The sequence below is a fragment of the Symphalangus syndactylus genome, chromosome 12, assembly GCF_028878055.3.
Source record: "Symphalangus syndactylus isolate Jambi chromosome 12, NHGRI_mSymSyn1-v2.1_pri, whole genome shotgun sequence".
NCBI lineage: Eukaryota > Metazoa > Chordata > Mammalia > Primates > Hylobatidae > Symphalangus > Symphalangus syndactylus.
Window position 1 is genome coordinate 39,166,318 of NC_072441.2, and position 16,947 is coordinate 39,183,264.

The 16,947-nt window shown below is 40.1% G+C and overlaps 2 protein-coding genes across 20 annotated transcripts in view; one reads left to right on the forward strand and one right to left on the reverse strand.

The window, feature by feature from the left end:
• The window catches only part of LOC134733710 (uncharacterized), a 193,665-nt gene that overhangs the window by 42,578 nt on the left and 134,140 nt on the right, over nt 1-16,947 (forward strand). The window lies entirely within an intron of this gene.
• The window catches only part of DDAH1 (dimethylarginine dimethylaminohydrolase 1), a 270,534-nt gene continuing 254,213 nt past the window's right edge, over nt 627-16,947 (reverse strand). For 3 of the 4 annotated variants that reach the window (XM_063624255.1, XM_063624252.1, XM_063624254.1), the window contains 2 exons: nt 6,867-7,010; nt 627-3,701 (listed from right to left, as the gene is read on the reverse strand). In XM_063624255.1, coding sequence (XP_063480325.1) covers nt 3,585-3,701; nt 6,867-7,010 — 261 coding nt within the window. In that variant the 3' untranslated portion in view covers nt 627-3,584. The remainder of the gene's footprint in view (nt 3,702-6,866; nt 7,011-16,947) is intronic. The other variant, XM_063624253.1, reaches the window with a different exon arrangement.

Here is a 16,947-nt window from a genome sequence, read left to right on the forward strand (position 1 = left end):
TTATACTGCTATCTATTTACAGATCTGTGAATATTCTCTGAAATGTTAATAATAGTTATCTCTGGGTGATAAAATTGTGGGGTAGTTTTTTAATATACTTTTATAGTTTTTTGTGTTGCTTGGATTTTAACAGTAAGCAGTTATTTTTACAATCATTGAAAGAAAAGAATAAAGATTGAAAAAACTTGTTGAAAAAAGCCTCATTTAAAAAAACCTTCAAATTTCCTAAAAGATGCTTACTATAAAACAAAAACAAACTCTTGTATGAGCAAATAAAAAAATCATTCACCTGCCTCCATAACTGAACCACATAACTATGTGCTGAATATGGTTAACAGTGACAGGGACGAAGGGATGCCGTTTGAGGAGAGGCACAGGGGAACTCAAGCTCTCCTGACCTAGTGTGTATAATATGCACACTTTTTAAGTGCCTGAAGTATGAAGTATCACTTCAAATATTATTTTAACCCAAGCTTTGATGGCAATTGATTTACAGGTACAGTGTTTTTCTAAGTTCATAGCCTAAAGGACAAGAGAGAAAATATCCCATGACTGACAGCAAAGAAATGATGACTTCATTCCCCATGGCAGTTTCTGTTGCAAAGAAAAGAGACATACACTGTTGATCACAGTACAACTCACATTTTATTCCATTGTGATTGGTATACATGTAAGATTGAGACAGCAAGAGACTAAAAATCAGTGCAGAACTTCTCTGAACTAAAGGGCCGTGAAAGGCATGATTGGTTTTGGCACACAGAGTGGATAACCATACATTGGCTGGAATGAGGTGGTCAGGAAAATAAAATGCACAAATCTAACACCATGTTGAAATCATGTCTGAGTTCTGGAGAATGTTAAAGAGTAAATAATTACAAAGACTGACATGCAACTCTTTACCTTACATTATTCAGCTACAGACTATTTTTCTCCCTTAGAGATGAGGCGATGACCTTAGTAATCTGTTCAGAGTAGCTGAAAAGACCAATCAATACACATTAGAAAGATCTGCCTGATTTCTATAGCAATTCATTATAGCTGAAGAAATAATGCGAAATAATGTATTTTCTCTATATCATCATTTAACTAAATTGAATCACATCACCCAAGTAATTCTGACTTAACTTTTACTTAGTTAAATATAATTTCTCATGTCTTTTAATGTCAAAAAGCAGTTTCTGTTAGTTTATCCATTGGTGTATATCACAACGGACAAAAGGAAAACTTATGTGATAGTATCTTTCCTTTTCAAAAATAACATTATGCTAATGAGAACATCAAGGAAGTAATGCTATGCTGCAAGTAATTTAGGTTTTCACATCATCAATCACATAGGGAGTCCAAAGAAGCCAGCCTAGCAGGTAACGTAGCAGAGCAGAATGCAATGTAGACGAGGCACCCAGAGTCTAAATGATTTCTCCAGACAAAGAGAAGGAAAGACAGAAGCAAAAGAAAGGAAAAGTGAAAAACAGCCTCTGCAGAACAAATTGTTACAAAGAAAAACCTATTTGCTTGCAATTGATTAAACATAATAGAGAAGAGTTCTTCGATTTGGGATGATAGAGGTAAAGATATTAAAAATTATATGCTGGTAAGCCTAAACTGGCTGATTGGGCCATTTTTCCTGTGGTTGTATTTCAGATGTTGAGCTCTCACAGGGAGAATTTTTGCTTTTGCCAAGGAAGGGCCAGATTTAACCCAAAAGGGCAACCTTGAGAACGCTTTTTCTTCGTTAACTCTGGCATGTGGCTAACATTCATTCTCTCTCTGGTAAAAAGATATTATTCATCTCTGATGAGATGGTTCAAAATATGACAGTGACCAAGACGTGGTTTATTCACAGAATGCACATAACTGGATATCTGCATATGGCATGAATTAAAAAGTTAAGCAACAAGGAAGAAAAGGAGGAGAAAAACCTTTTGCACATTTCTGACATAAAATAATCAAATAAAAGGGAAAGATAGTGGTTAAGGATGTTTTCATTTTCTCAGAGGTTTCTCACTTCCATCTGCTACGGAGGAAATGAAATGAATGAAAGTAATTCTCTTTAGGTCACCAACATAAGGAATAATTTGACTGCAAACATAGAGGTGAGCAGAGCAAGATCTGAAGTGATATTTCTTAATCTCCTTGATTCTTAATCTTAAACAACAAGCCACAGGCAATACAGGAAAGGTGGAGATGACTAGGAAGTGTGATAACGTGCCTGGATCAGTTACCATTCATTGGAAAGTACCATTTCCCCTGCCTGTTAATAGGCTGATTCCTGCAGGTTTGAGTAAAGGAATCATCTCTTCCTTCAGTGCCGCATTGTTCTTTGTAAGAGGCCCGTGTCAGTTGAAAGCTGTATAATTTAAAGGCTAGAGAAGAAAGAAATTTAAATTGGATTCCACAGTAAATATTCACGGATATTTCAAAGTAGAATTGTCCACTGTCTGGGGTTGGGTTCAAGCATCAAGGTGATTGCTTCCTGAACATGTTCATTGACTATAAGGAGCTGTTTACTCTGGCTCATATTAGACTACCAGTAATCATTTTCAGACATGATGTCTCTTTTGAAAGAAGTGACTTTGCTGGACGACGATAACTGCAAGGGGTAGAAGACTGGAAATAGGGTGAGTCAGGGTAGGTGGAAACAGAAATGAGTTGAAGGAAAAAAAAAAAGAGTTCCTCCAAGGTCATATATGGTCAGTAATGAAGCAAAAATTCATGGTATGTGACTTAAAGACTTTCTAAGACATTGTACCCATGGGATGTTTCCAAGCTTCTTGATCTTTAATCTTTTAGCAACCTTCTGATACTGGATTTACCTTCCTAGGTGTGGTGCCCTACTTCTGGAATTTAGATCTCTGGGGCAAACCCTGTCAGGATGTGCCTCTGTGTAGTTAACACTGCCCCAGACAGCAGCTCTGATTTCAGTCACAGTTCTGCTGAGGAGCCTGTCTGCCCCTGGCAGGGGTGAGGGGAGGGTTGTTGGTGGCAGATGTAGTCAGAAGCAGAGGAGACCAATGACAGACAGGATGGACCTGCAGGAAGGTAGCCAGAAGGAAAGACCTTGGGTTTTACCCAAGGTCAAGGTGGCTGTGATAGAAGAGCCGAAAGGCAAAAGTAACTAACTGAATTTCAGAATTCAGAAGTAAAAGAGAAAGGAGGAGGATCCCTGGACCAGGGACTTTCACAGGAACCAAACATGATTCATGAAAAAAAAAAAAAAAGCAAGCTTATCTGACTGATCAAGAAGACATTCTTCAGAATATACTGGCAACTAAATAATTTTCACACCAAAAATACAAACACTAAATGAGTGTTTCCTTACTAGGATTAATCACATTGTGATAATTCATTAGCTCTATATCTTCTAGGTTGCTTAATTCATTTAGCAAATCCACAGCTTAGGTACCACCGCGAGGGGAGGGAGGGTGGGGGTGTTGAATGAAGCAATTCAACTTAGAATCAAATTTTGTAAACAAGAGTTAGTAGCACAGTGGCACAGTAGATTGTCAAGGAAAACAACAGGAGTGGGCACAGAGTCATCGGCCTTGCCTGTGCGGTCTTGCCGGCTACCGGGGGGACTTTGCAGCTCAGGAGTCTACTTTCTTGTTAATTAAAACCGAGCAGCAGGTGAGCAGCCCATCCACCTTTTCCAGTTCAGACATGCTCACGGGGATCAGCATATGGTCCTTCAGTTTCTCATAAACCTACAGTGGGAATCAAGGAAGAGGAAGAAAAGAAGGATTATGTTTTACCATCCTCAGAAGTGGAGAATCAATTTGATTTGTGCATCTGGGCTTTTCATTCATTTAATCCCAAGACACACATGCAGTCTCAACCACACACATGCCCACAGTCATCCCCATAGAGCTGGTGGGAACTGGTTAACCACTAGCTCTGTGCTTTAACCTCAAGGCCAAAGATGTGTCAGAAATGTGGTTTTGCTAGAGATGCCTTTACTCTGCCATTGCCATTGCTAGATTAAGTGGTACGTGGAAGTTGGTGGCCATGTGTCAGTCTGAATATTACTTTCTCTTCACACTTTATTTTTATTTATTTATATATTTTTGGAGACAGGGTCTTGCTCTGTCATCCAGGTTGGTGTACAGTGGCGCAACCATGGCTCACTGCAGCCTCGACTTCCCAGGCTCAAGTGATCCTCCCACCTCAGCCTCCTAAGTACCTGGGACAAACAACAGACACACACCACTATGCCTGGCTAATTTTTATTTTTTTATTTTCTGTGGAGACAGGGTCTCACTATGTTGCCAGGGCTGGTCTTGGGTTCCTGGGCTCAAGTGATCATCCTGCCTTGGCCTCCCAAAGTGCTGGTATTACAGGCATAAGCCACCACACTAGGCCTTCTCTTCACACTTTAAAACCCTCTCAACTATACTTTAGGTTTATTTTCTTACCAACACCACTGGAAAAATTTGACAAGATATAACTTAAGTATTTCAGGTTAAACTGCTTTTAAATGACAGGTATGAATTTTATTAGCATCTTTTGACACTAACAGAAAGCATATGTCAAAACTTCAATTAACAGTTCATAGATTTTTCTGTGATGATCAAACAAAGCATATTTTTAAAAACAGAATCACTTGAAAGTGTACTGCCTAATAACAATCTCCTGTGCTTCTTTAGGAAGCACTGTGTTTCTTAAAATTCAGCACAGTGGTTAATTAAGAGTGTTGGAGCCAGAGTAGGGTCCCAAACCCAGTTCTGTCAACCTACTACTTAAAGAATTATTTCAGTAAAGTGACATTTCCTCTGAGCCTCGGTTTACTTCTCTGTGATATTGGAATAGTAATGTTGCCCCCATAGGGCTGTTACAAGGACTGAATAAGATAATACACCTGGGATGCCTGGCACCCTGCCTGGCACCGGGGAAGCCCTCAGTAAACAGGGATATTATTAATACTATTGTTATTTTTGAGAGACACACGGCTGAATCAGGGGGGCAGTGAATAATCATCTGGTAGGTCAGATGATCAATGTGGCTAAAGAGGGATGAATGATTCAGATCTGTATTTCTCAAAGTGAGTTCTGTGACTGGGTGCTTGTTGATATTGCAGATTCTAGGGTGGGGGTCCAGGAACTTGCATTTTTAGCAACCCTGATGTGCATTAAAGTATGAGATACATTACTCATCTAAGAGCTGGGTAAGCCCCAGTCCTGGGTCAGGAGTCCTCTATTTTCCTCAGGTTCACACTTTCAGCCATGGAAATAGAAAAAATTATCTATGTATTCCCTCACCCCTTTCTTTTTATCTGCTCAGAAGGAGGCTGTGATTAGAGAGTGAACCTAGTAATTATATAATATTGCATATTTAAAAGGTAGTATAAAATATTTTCTAATATTTGCAAAGCTTAAGACAAAAAAAAAAGATCAATGATTACTAAAGGCTCTTCTGTAATGCACAGTATAAATATCTTGTTCCTCTGGGCAGAGATGAGATGCTGAGTGCCTAGAAGATATGGACACTTGAAGAATCTATGGATGAGCACTGTTAAGTTTGCTTGGTAGGGTAAAATCGAAATTACTAAAGTATATAGATGAGACTGGCAGAGTACGCTGAAAAACAAGGGAGATTTTCTTAGACCAGGAAAAGCATTCCAGATCCAGAGAGAGCTCCCTTATTGGAACACAAACACAGAGACTCCTGGAGCGACCAGTTAGCTGATTTCGAGTGTACCATATTACTACCTGCTCTATCTTTTCAATGAAGAGCTTTTTGCTACCCAGCACGGGCAGTTTCTTCTTTCTGCAGCCCTGACAATGAACACCCACCACTCTGGGTCATTCATACTCCTCTACCTAAAGAAACAAATGGCCAGGTGTGGTGGCTCATGCCTGTGCACTTTGGGAGGCTGAGGTGGGAGGATCCTTTAAGCCCAGGAGTTCGAGACTAGCTCGGGCAACATAGGGAGACCCTGTCTCTACAAAAAATAAAAAATTAGCCAGGTATAATGGTGCATGCTTGTAGTCCCAGCTACTTGGGAGGCTGAGGTAGGAGGATTGCTCAGCCCAGGAATTTGAGGCTGCAGTGAGCCATGATTATGCCACTGCACTCTAGCCTGGGCAACAGAGCAAGATCCTGTCTCAAAAAAAAAAAAAAAAAAAAAAGGACTGGGCATGGTGGCTCATGCCTGTCATCCTAGCACTTTAGGAGGCCCCAGCAGGCAGACTGCTTGAGCTCACGAATGGGATACCAGCCTGGGCAATATAACGAAACCCCATCTCTATTAAAAATACAAAAATTAGCCAGGTTGTGGTGGTGTATGCATGTAGTCCCAGTTACTCAGGAGGCTGAGGTGGGAGGATCTCTTGAGCCCGGGAGGTGGGGTTGCACTGAGCCAAAATCGTGCCACAGCACTCCAGCCTGGGTAACAGAGTGAGAACCTGTCTCAAAATAATAATAATAATAATAAATAAAAAAAATAAAAAGAAATAAAAAGAAAAGCTGCCCTTTCCTGAGGGGCAGCTCAGATCTGTCAGAAAACAATGATACTGTTGACCATCTAATTGTAGGTCTTTATGCTTAATGAGTATCTGAGGGTGGGAAAGTACATTTAATCAGAGCTGGGGCATAGACTTGGGTGAGTACTTATTTGAAAATCTGAGTATTTATTTGAAAAGCTTTGAATATCCGGCGTGATCATCTCAATTACTATGCATGCATTAGTGAGCAATGACACGAATGAGAAAAGTGAAACACATTTTCCTTGTGCCCTAAATTGTATCATCCTTTCTTTTCTTAATTGTTTGATATGTATACAGGAAAAGGAGGCTCCTATTGGTCACTCCATTATGAAAAAATCCCCATGGAGGCCGACCCAGCTGCAGTGGCCAGAAGGGATATTTTTTTACCTTTGCGCTTTCTGGATACTCTTCCGGGGTTCGGTGCAGCAAGACATGCCCTTTGTTGGGGATATTTAGATATATACAGTTTGCTGCTATGTCATCAGGCACAGTGAGTTTGTCGTAGCGGTGGTCACTCATCTGTTGCATGATCTATAAAGAAAAACACAGCAGGCCTAAGAAGAGTATCTCCCCACACTTTCAAACAGAAGGAAGGCAGTGTGGTAGGATACAAGCTTGGAACTAACACTTTAGGCTGTTCCTCTGTTCAAATTCCCATCTATTACCTCCAGTCACTTAGAACCAGACAAGGAAAACTTGATTAAGCTATGAGTCTTTGGAAGAATTGCAAGGGTTTTTGTTGTTCTTTAGAAGTATGTGTTTGTCTCTCTTTTCTTTTAAGGTTTTAAAACTGTCTATTATTTTTCTAGTCTTTGTTCGTAAGACCTATCAGTAAGATGCAAAATGGCCACATGTAAGGCCCAGCAGGGGTTTTGATATCTTTGGCTGAGTAAGCAGGGCTGCCTCCCCTATAGGAAAGAAGGGCCATACCAGTAATCAGAATAGTCAATAATGTGAATCTGATTAATCAGTAACACCACACGTGTGTGTGTGTACATGCACACACACACACACACACACACACACACACACACACAAGCTTTGCTCTTCCATATACTTTTAAACTGAATTCACCTGTTCATTGGCAGGTGATGGCCTTAATACAATGAGCATAAAAGCCACCTGGGGAGAATGAGAAAATCATATTCCCAGGCGTCACCCTTAGGGAAAGCTGGTTTGGCAGATTTTGGTTGAGGCATAGGAATTTTGCATTTTGAAGCCCTACAGATAATTTTGAGGCAGAGGTTCCCTGGACCACAAGTGAAGAGAAAAAAAAAAGAACAAAACCTACTTGGCAGGTCTGTTCTTCAAATGATGAACTTATTAGTATCCTAGCATAAAATAACTTTAAGAACAACACAAAAATGAACTCTGCACAAAATTTAAAATATTGATACCTCATCCTTACCTCTTCAACATAATCAAAACTCTCAAAAAACCACTCCTCCCCCTAACAACAAGAATATCCAAATTAAAAAAAAACCCACAAAAACAAATATTATTTGGGGTTTAGTCATGTAGACTCTTTCTACTCTGTATCAATATCCATACAGTTTTAAGGAATCTGCTGAAATGTCATGCTAGGAAGGTATAACATGATCTTTTCCACAATCTGGTTCTAATCTACCTTTGCGGTCCCATCTACTTCTACTTTTCAGTGTTTGTATGGAAAAGTGCTTCATATTACTAGGCAGACATGCCCACTCAGTCATGGGGGCACTGGATAGTCAGATTTATGGTATGAAGAGCAGAAGAGAGACAGCATGCTTCCTGTAGAAAATTCATTCCTAAGAGTGGCATACAGTAAACCCTTCTGGACTCACCAGTCAGGCAAATCATTCACTTCTAGTGTGGAATATGTCAAGGGTGGAGAGAGGCCAAGAGCAATCCCATAATGGAATACCCTTCACATGGAAGGAAACATCAGGAATGGGGATGAGCTTAAGCATTGTATGAAAGGCTGAGACATATAGATGAACAAGACACAGACCCAGTTTTCCAAGATTACAGTTTAGTGGAAGAAACTCACAGAAAAATAGATAATTATATTACAATAAGAACTAGCAGGGTACCATGACAAACATTTTATATTTATTATCTAATCTCAAAATTCTATTTTACGGATGAAGAAACTGCACTGAGAGAGGTCAAGTAACTTGCTTTAGGTCATATAGGTAGATTCAAACCCAGATCTGTGCAACTCAAAACGTTTCTTAATCATCTCACTTTGCTCTTTCTCAACTTCTGTAGCAGCAAACTACCTCCTACAAACTACATAACACCTACTTTTTCACATTGACTTGATACTTATTATTTATTCTCTGGCAGTACCATTAATTCTTTTCTTGTATGTAATCCTGTTGTGACCTGCTACAGTCTGGTATAGGTAAAGGACTTAACTGGACATCTCTCTCACACTTTTGAATTTAAATTGTTCTTGAAGGGATAGGCCCATAGAGGGGATCACCTATGGAGTGTGTCTTTTTTTTTTATTTTTTATTTTTTATTATTATACTTTAGGTTTTAGGGTACATGTGCACAATGTGCAGGTTTGTTACATATGTATCCATGTGCCATGTTGATTTGCTGCACCCATTAACTCATCATTTAGCATTAGGTATATCTCCTAATGCTGTCCCTCCCCCTCCCCCAACCCCACAACAGTCCTTATGTTCCCCATCCTGTGTCCATGAGTTCTCATTGTTCAATTCCCACCTATGAGTGAGAACGTGTGGTGGTTGGTTTTTTGTCCTTGCGATAGTTTACTGAGAATGATGTTTTCCAGTTTCATCCATGTCCCTACAAAGGACATGAACTCATCATTTTTTATGGCTGCATAGTATTCCATGGTGTATATGTACCACATTTTTTTAATCCAGTCTATCGTTGTTGGACATTTGGGTTGGTTCCAAGTCTTTGCTATTGTGAATATTGCCACAATAAACATACGTGTGCATGTGTCTTTATAGCAGCATGATTTATAGTCCTTTGGGTATATACCCAGTAATGGGATGGCTGGGTCAAATAGTATTTCTAGTTCTAGATCCCTGAGGAATCGCCACACTGACTTCCACAATGGTTGAACTAGTTTACAGTCCCACCAACAGTGTAAAAGTGTTCCTATTTCTCCACATCCTCTCCAGCACCTGTTGTTTCCTGATTTTTTTAATGATGGCCATTCTAACTGGTGTGAGATGGTATCTCACTGTGGTTTTGATTTGCATTTCTCCGATGGCCAGTGATGATGAGCATTCCTTCATGTGTTTTTTGGCTGCATAAATGTCTTCTTTTGAGAAGTATCTGTTCATGTCCTTCGCCCACTTTTTGATGGGGTTGTTTGTTTTTTTTCTTGTAAATTTGTTTGAGTTCATTGTAGATTCTGGACATTAGCCCTTTGTCAGATGAGTAGGTTGCAAAAATTTTCTCCCATTCTGTAGGTTGCCTGTTCACTCTGATGGTAGTTTCTTTTGCTGTGCAGAAGCTCTTTAGTTTAATTAGATCCCATTTGTCAATTTTGGCTTTTGTTGCCATTGCTTTTGGTGTTTTAGACATGAAGTCCTTGCCCACGCCTATGTCCTGAATGGTATTGCCTAGGTTTTCTTGTAGGGTTTTAATGGTTTTAGGTCTAACATTTAAGTCTTTAATCCATCTTGAATTAATTTTTGTATAAGGTGTAAGGAAGGGATGCAGTTTCAGCTTTCTACATATGGCTAGCCAGTTTTCCCAGCACCATTTATTAAATAGGGAATCCTTTCCCTATTTCTTGTTTTTATCAGGTTTGTCAAAGATCAGATAGTTGTAGATATGCGGCATCATTTCTGAGGGCTCTGTTCTGTTCCATTGATCTATGTCTCTGTTGTGGTACCAGTACCATGCTGTTTTGGTTACTGTAGCCTTGTAGTATAGTTTGAAGTCAGGTAGCGTGATGCCTCCAGCTTTGTTCTTTTGGCTTAGGATTGACTTGGCGATGCGGGCTCTTTTTTGGTTCCATATGAACTTTAAAGTAGTTTTTTCCAATTCTGTGAAGAAAGTCATTGGTAGCTTGATGGGGATGGCATTGAATCTATAAATTACCTTGGGCAGTATGGCCATTTTCACGATATTGATTCTTCCAACCCATGAGCATGGGATGTTCTTCCATTTGTTTGTATTCTCTTTTATTTCATTGAGCAGCAGTTTGTAGTTCTCCTTGAAGAGGTCCTTCACATCCCTTGTAAGTTGGATTCCTAGGTATTTTATTCTCTTTGAAGCAATTGTGAATGGGAGTTCACTCATGATTTGGCTCTCTGTTTGTCTGTGATTGGTGTACAAGAATGCTTGTGATTTCTGTACATTGATTTTGTATCCTGAGACTTTGCTGAAGTTGCTTATCAGCTTAAGGAGATTTTGGGCTGAGACAATGGGGTTTTCTAGATATACAATCATGTCATCTGCAAACAGGGACAATTTGACTTCCTCTTTTCCTAATTGAATACCCTTTATTTCCTTCTCCTGCCTGATTGCTCTGGCCAGAACTTCCAGCACTGTGTTGAATAGGAGTGGTGAGAGAGGGCATCCCTGTCTTGTGCCAGTTTTCAAAGGGAATGCTTCCAGTTTTTGCCCATTCAGTATGATATTGGCTGTGGGTTTGTCATAGATAGCTCTTATTATTTTGAGATATGTCCCATCAATACCTAATTTATTGAGAGTTTTTAGCATGAAGGGTTGTTGAATTTTGTCAAAGGCCTTTTCTGCATCTATTGAGATAATCATGTGGTTTTTGTCTTTGGTTCTGTTTATATGCTGGATTACATTTATTGATTTGCGTATGTTGAACCAGCCTTGCATCCCAGGGATGAAGCCCACTTGATCATGGTGTATAAGCTTTTTGATGTGCTGCTGGATTCGGTTTGCCAGTATTTTATTGAGGATTTTTGCATCAATGTTCATCAAGGATATTGGTCTGAAATTCTCTTTTTTGGTTATGTCTCTGCCAGGCTTTGGTATCAAGACGATGCTGGCTTCATAAAATGTGTTAGGGAGGATTCCCTCTTTTTCTGTCGATTGGAATAGTTTCAGAAGGAATGGGACCAGTTCCTCCTTGTACCTCTGGTAGAATTCGGCTGTGAATCCATCAGGTCCTGGACTCTTTTTGGTTGGTAAGCTATTGATTATTGCCACAATTTCAGAACCTGTTATTGGTCTATTCAGAGATTCAACTTCTTCCTGGTTTAGTCTTGGGAGGGTGTATTTGTCGAGGAATTTATCCATTTCTTCTAGATTTTCTAGTTTATTTGCATAGAGGTGTTTGTAGTATTCTCTGATGGTAGATTGTATTTCTGTGGGATTGGTGGTGATATCCCCTTTTTCATTTTTTATTGCATCTATTTGATTCTTCTCTCTTTTCTTCTTTATTAGTCTTGCTAGTGGTCTATCAATTTTGTTGATCTTTTCGGAAAACCAGCTCCTGGATTCATTAATTTTTTGAAGGGTTTTTTGTGTCTCTATTTCCTTCAGTTCTGCTCTGATTTTAGTTATTTCTAGCCTTCTGCTAGCTTTTGAATGTGTTTGCTCTTGCTTTTCTAGTTCTTTTAATTGTGATGTTAGGGTGTCAATTTTGGACCTTTCCTGCTTTCTCTTGTGGGCATTTAGTGCTATAAATTTCCCTCTACACACTGCTTTGAATGTGTCCCAGAGATTCTGGTATGTTGTGTCTTTGTTCTCGTTGGTTTCAAAGAACATCTTTATTTCTGCCTTCATTTCATTATGTACCCAGTAGTCATTCAGGAGCAGGTTGTTCAGTTTCCATGTAGTTGAGCGGTTTTGAGTGAGTTTCTTAATCCTGAGTTCTAGTTTGATTGCACTGTGGTCTGACAGACAGTTTGTTATAATTTCTGTTCTTTTACATTTGCTGAGGAGAGCTTTACTTCCAACTATGTGGTCAATTTTGGAATAGGTGTGGTGTGGTGCTGAAAAAAATGTATATTCTGTTGATTTGGAGTGGAGAGTTCTGTAGATGTCTATTAGGTCCACTTTGTGCAGAGCTGAGTTCAACTCCTGGATATCCTTGTTAACTTTCTGTCTCCTTGATCTGTCTAATGTTGACAGTGGGGTGTCAAAATCTCCCATTATTATTGTGTGGGAGTTTAAGTCCCTTTGTAGGTCACTCAGGACTTGCTTTATGAATCTGGGTGCTCCTGTGTTGGGTGCAAATATATTTAGGATAGTTAGCTCTTCTTGTTGAATTTATCCCTTTACCATTATGTAATGGCCTTCTTTGTTTCTTTTGATCTTTGTTGGTTTAAAGTCTATTTTATCAGAGACTAGGATCGCAACCCCTGCCTTTTTTTGTTTTCCATTTGCTTGATAGATCTTCCTCCATCCCTTTATTTTGAGTCTATGTGTGTCTCTGCATGTGAGATGGGTTTCCTGAATACAGCACACTGATGGGTCCTGACTCCTTATCCAGTTTGCCAGTCTGTGTCTTTTAATTGGAGCATTTAGCCCATTTACATTTAAAGTTAATATTGTTATGTGTGAATCTGATCCTGTCATTATGTTAGTTGGTTATTTTGCTTGTTAGTTGATGCAGTTTCTTCCTAGCTTCGATGGTCTTCACAATTTGGCATGTTTTTGCAGTGGCTGGTACCGGTTGTTCCTTTCCAGGTTTAGTGCTTCCTTCAGGAGCTCTTTTAGGGCAGGTCTGGTGGTGACAAAATCACTCAGCATTTGCTTGTCTGTAAAGTATTTTATTTCTCCTTCACTTATGAAGCTTAGTTTGGCTGGATATGAAATTCTGGGTTGAAAATTCTTTGCTTTAAGAATGTTGAATATCGGCCCCCACTCTCTTCTGGCTTGTAGAGTTTCTGCTGAGAGATTGGCTGTTAGTCTGATGGGCTTCCCTTTGTGGGTAACCCGACCTTTCTCTCTGCCTGCCCTTAACATTTTTTCCTTCATTTCAACTTCGGTGAATCTGACAATTATGTGTCTTGGAGTTGCTCTTCTCGAGTATCTTTGTGGCATTCTCTGTATTTCCTGAATCTGAATGTTGGCCTGCCTTGCTAGATTGGTGAAGTTCTCCTGGATAATATCTTGCAGAGTGTTTTCCAACTTGGTTCCATTCTCCCCGTCATTTTCAGGTACACCAGTCAGACGTAGGTTTGGTCTTTTCACATAGTCCCAAATTTCTTGGAGGCTTTGTTCATTTCTTTTTATTCTTTTTTCTCTAAACTTCCCTTCTCGCTTCATTTCATTCATTTCATCTTCCATCAGCGATACCCTTTCTTCCAGTTGATCACATCCACTACTGAGGCTTCTGCAATCTTCGCGTAGTTCTCGAAACTTGGCTTTCAGCTCCATCAGCTCCTTTAAGCCCTTCTCTCCATTGGTTATTCTAGTTATCCATTCTTCTAATTTTTTTCAAAGTTTTTAACTTCTTTGCTATTGTTTTGAATTTCCTCCCGTAGCTCAGAGTAGTTTGATCGTCTGAAGCCTTCTTCTCTCAACTCGTCAAAGTCATCCTCCATCCAGCTTTGTTCCGTTGCTGGTGAGGAACTGTGTTCCTTTGGAGGAGGAGAGGTGCTCTAATTTTTAGAGTTTCCAGTTTTTCTGCTCTGTTTTTTCCCCATCTTTGTGGTTTTATCTACTTTTGGTCTTTGATGATGGTGATGTACAGATGGGTTTTTGGTGTGGATGTCCTTTCTGTTTGTTAGTTTTCCTTCTACCAGACAGGGCCCTCAGCTGCAGGTCTGTTGGAGTTTACTAGAGGTCCACTCCAGACCCTGTTTGGCTGGGTGTCAGCAGCAGTGGCTGCAGAACAGCAGATTTTGGAGTGTGTCTTTCTTACAGCCCTGATTAGAAACCTTAGCTCTAATCCAACATGTGGGCAATTAAGAAGTTAAAGACACTCCTAAAGATTAACTTTTCTAAGAAAATTAACACCATATTCAATTTAGCCCTCTTTATAAAATGGATATGCCCAGAAATAATACGAAGAAGCTTGAGAGAATAAAAAAACAGACCCAAGTAGCTCTTTTGTTACGAATTGCAATTTAGTTCTTCTTATGCAGATTTTCTTTTTGGCTGCTTCCAAAACACAATAATAGCAGCTTCCATTTATTACTGTGTGCGAGGGAACAGATGAAGACCGCCTGAGCCTGTTTTTTTGTAGAGACAGAAACCCTGTCTCTACAAAAAAATTAGCTGGGTGTGGTGGCACACACCTGTAGTCACCTCCTCAGGAGGCTGAGGTGGGAAGATCATAGAGGTTGCCACGAGCCGAGATACTGCCACTGCACTCCAGCCTGAGCCACAGATAATCTGTCTTGGAGTCTAATCCTTAGTCTTAAAAACCACAAAAGACTAGACCCACCATATTCTCACAATTAGTTCTTCAGCTTCTTTTTTTCTAAGGCCTACGTTAACACATAATCTAGTAGTGTTGCAGGCTTAGCATCCCTTCTACCTAGATCCCCTAAAGAGATAATTGCTACAAAGTTCCCAAACTTTTCGGAATAAGGACAAATTTTACTATGAGTTTTTGTGCAGTTTTGCTCTCTTCAACCAGACTGCTACCTCCTTGAATGCAGGTCCAGGCATAATGAGGTAGACAGAGCATGGGCTTCAGAGTCAGAAAGGTCTGGGTCTGAAGGCTTGCTCAGCCACACACTAATTGTGTGACTTTGGGAAAGTCACATATGCCCTGTTAGCCTCAATTCCCTCAGCAGTAAAATGGGATGGGAATGCTATACCTATCTTCCACAGGGTAACTCTGAAGATTATTTAAAAAAAAACCCAAAACAGATAATGTACATAAAATGCTTAGCACAAGCTTCTAGCAGATATTCAATGTGTAATAAAAGTCAGTTCACTTCCCTCTTTGTTTCTTGCAAGTCACTTGACATATAGCAGGTGACCAAAATATGTTTGCACTAACTGGTTCATTTCTTCATTCCTTTCACCTTTTTAAAAGCTACGGAGAACCTCAGGAGGGCACTGTGATGAACTATGTGGTCAATCACATGGGTAAACAATTGAATTCCCTCAGAGAAACAAGGTATGGTCTATGTCCAGAAACAGGAATACAATTCATTATTTTTAATGTGAAAAAACATGGCTAAAATCAACGAGGCCAAGGTTTGTCTGTTTTTCAGAGCCATACAGAAGGGCACTATACTCTGTGGTCCTAACTCAAATGACTCTGGATGACAAAGTAAGACAACAGGAGGGTGGACCTGGAATTACCTACAGAGTACGTGGCACCTAAGGGCATTCACAGAAAGAAAGAAAAGAAAAACTTTTGTGTATATCAAACTGAACACATAAGCCTCTGTCAGGTTGTGACCCCAATTTAGTAAAATAGTCCATAAACCCAATGGGCAGATTGACTTTTTCATAGTAGAGTAGGGCTGCCTCGATATGCAAGGTGGCAGTTAGGATTTGTGAAGCTTCTAGACAATAGCTTTTGGTCAGTCTCACAAATGTGCTTTTCTCCAGGTGCAGGGAATGGGATTCCACTATGTCTAAATCTCTGCTTATTATGTGCTGTTGAGGGTGGACCAAGATGGCCAGTCTGTTCATGTTTGCAGTCAGAACTGGACGGTCATCTTGTCACACAGATTGGACCTAGTTTACCCAAGAAGTTCAGAATTTCTTCCAGACAACTGGGGAGGCAGTTCTCTGAGCCAGAGGTGTACTAAGTAGGACCCCAGTGGTTTGAGGACCTCAGAGAGATCCTTACAGCACGTATACACAACCACTGCTAACTGGTCAACCTAGACACAAACAAAACAAAATCTAGAAAATCTATTACTCCCATTGACTTACTTTTCTAAGCAATTGGGAGAACTGTGTGTGGCATATTTTGGCCCACACATTCAGGCTAAGTGCTCCCACCACTCATAATCACCAGATAACTGCCAGTTGGTTTTCCAGTTTAATCTGTGGTCTGCAGATGCTTCATTGTACTCTTTATCTACAGATAAATAAATCACCCATGTCTCTTAGTACCAGATGAGTTGAAAGAGAAAGAAGCATGGCAAGAGTACATCTCCTAGGCCTGACTTTATTCACTGGATCTAGCGGTCTGGGCAAATTCCCCACCTCTCAGCGTGACTCATGCATGTCCGGTGGTGACTACAAAGCAGAAGCGTGGAACGTCATACATTCCAGAGGAAGTGTTCTCAGGGATTGTTATCAGTGCTGACTTCTTGTTTACCAGTGAGGAAACAAACTAAAATCTCCAAGGTTGTGCCCATCTCAGAAAGTACCACGTGTCACTGGAGTGACAGGGCCTGTCCAGTTGACTTCAGCTGTTTCCATGCTCTGCCCTATAACCTCACCTCCTTTAGTGAACAATCCTCTCCCCTACTTGATTCCTATTTGAATTGTTCTTCAGTTACTGGCATGTATTTGAAATTCTCATCACTCTTCACTCTTTAATTTTTATCATTTAAAGCTTCTGGTGGGGACATTCCTATACTTACTAACA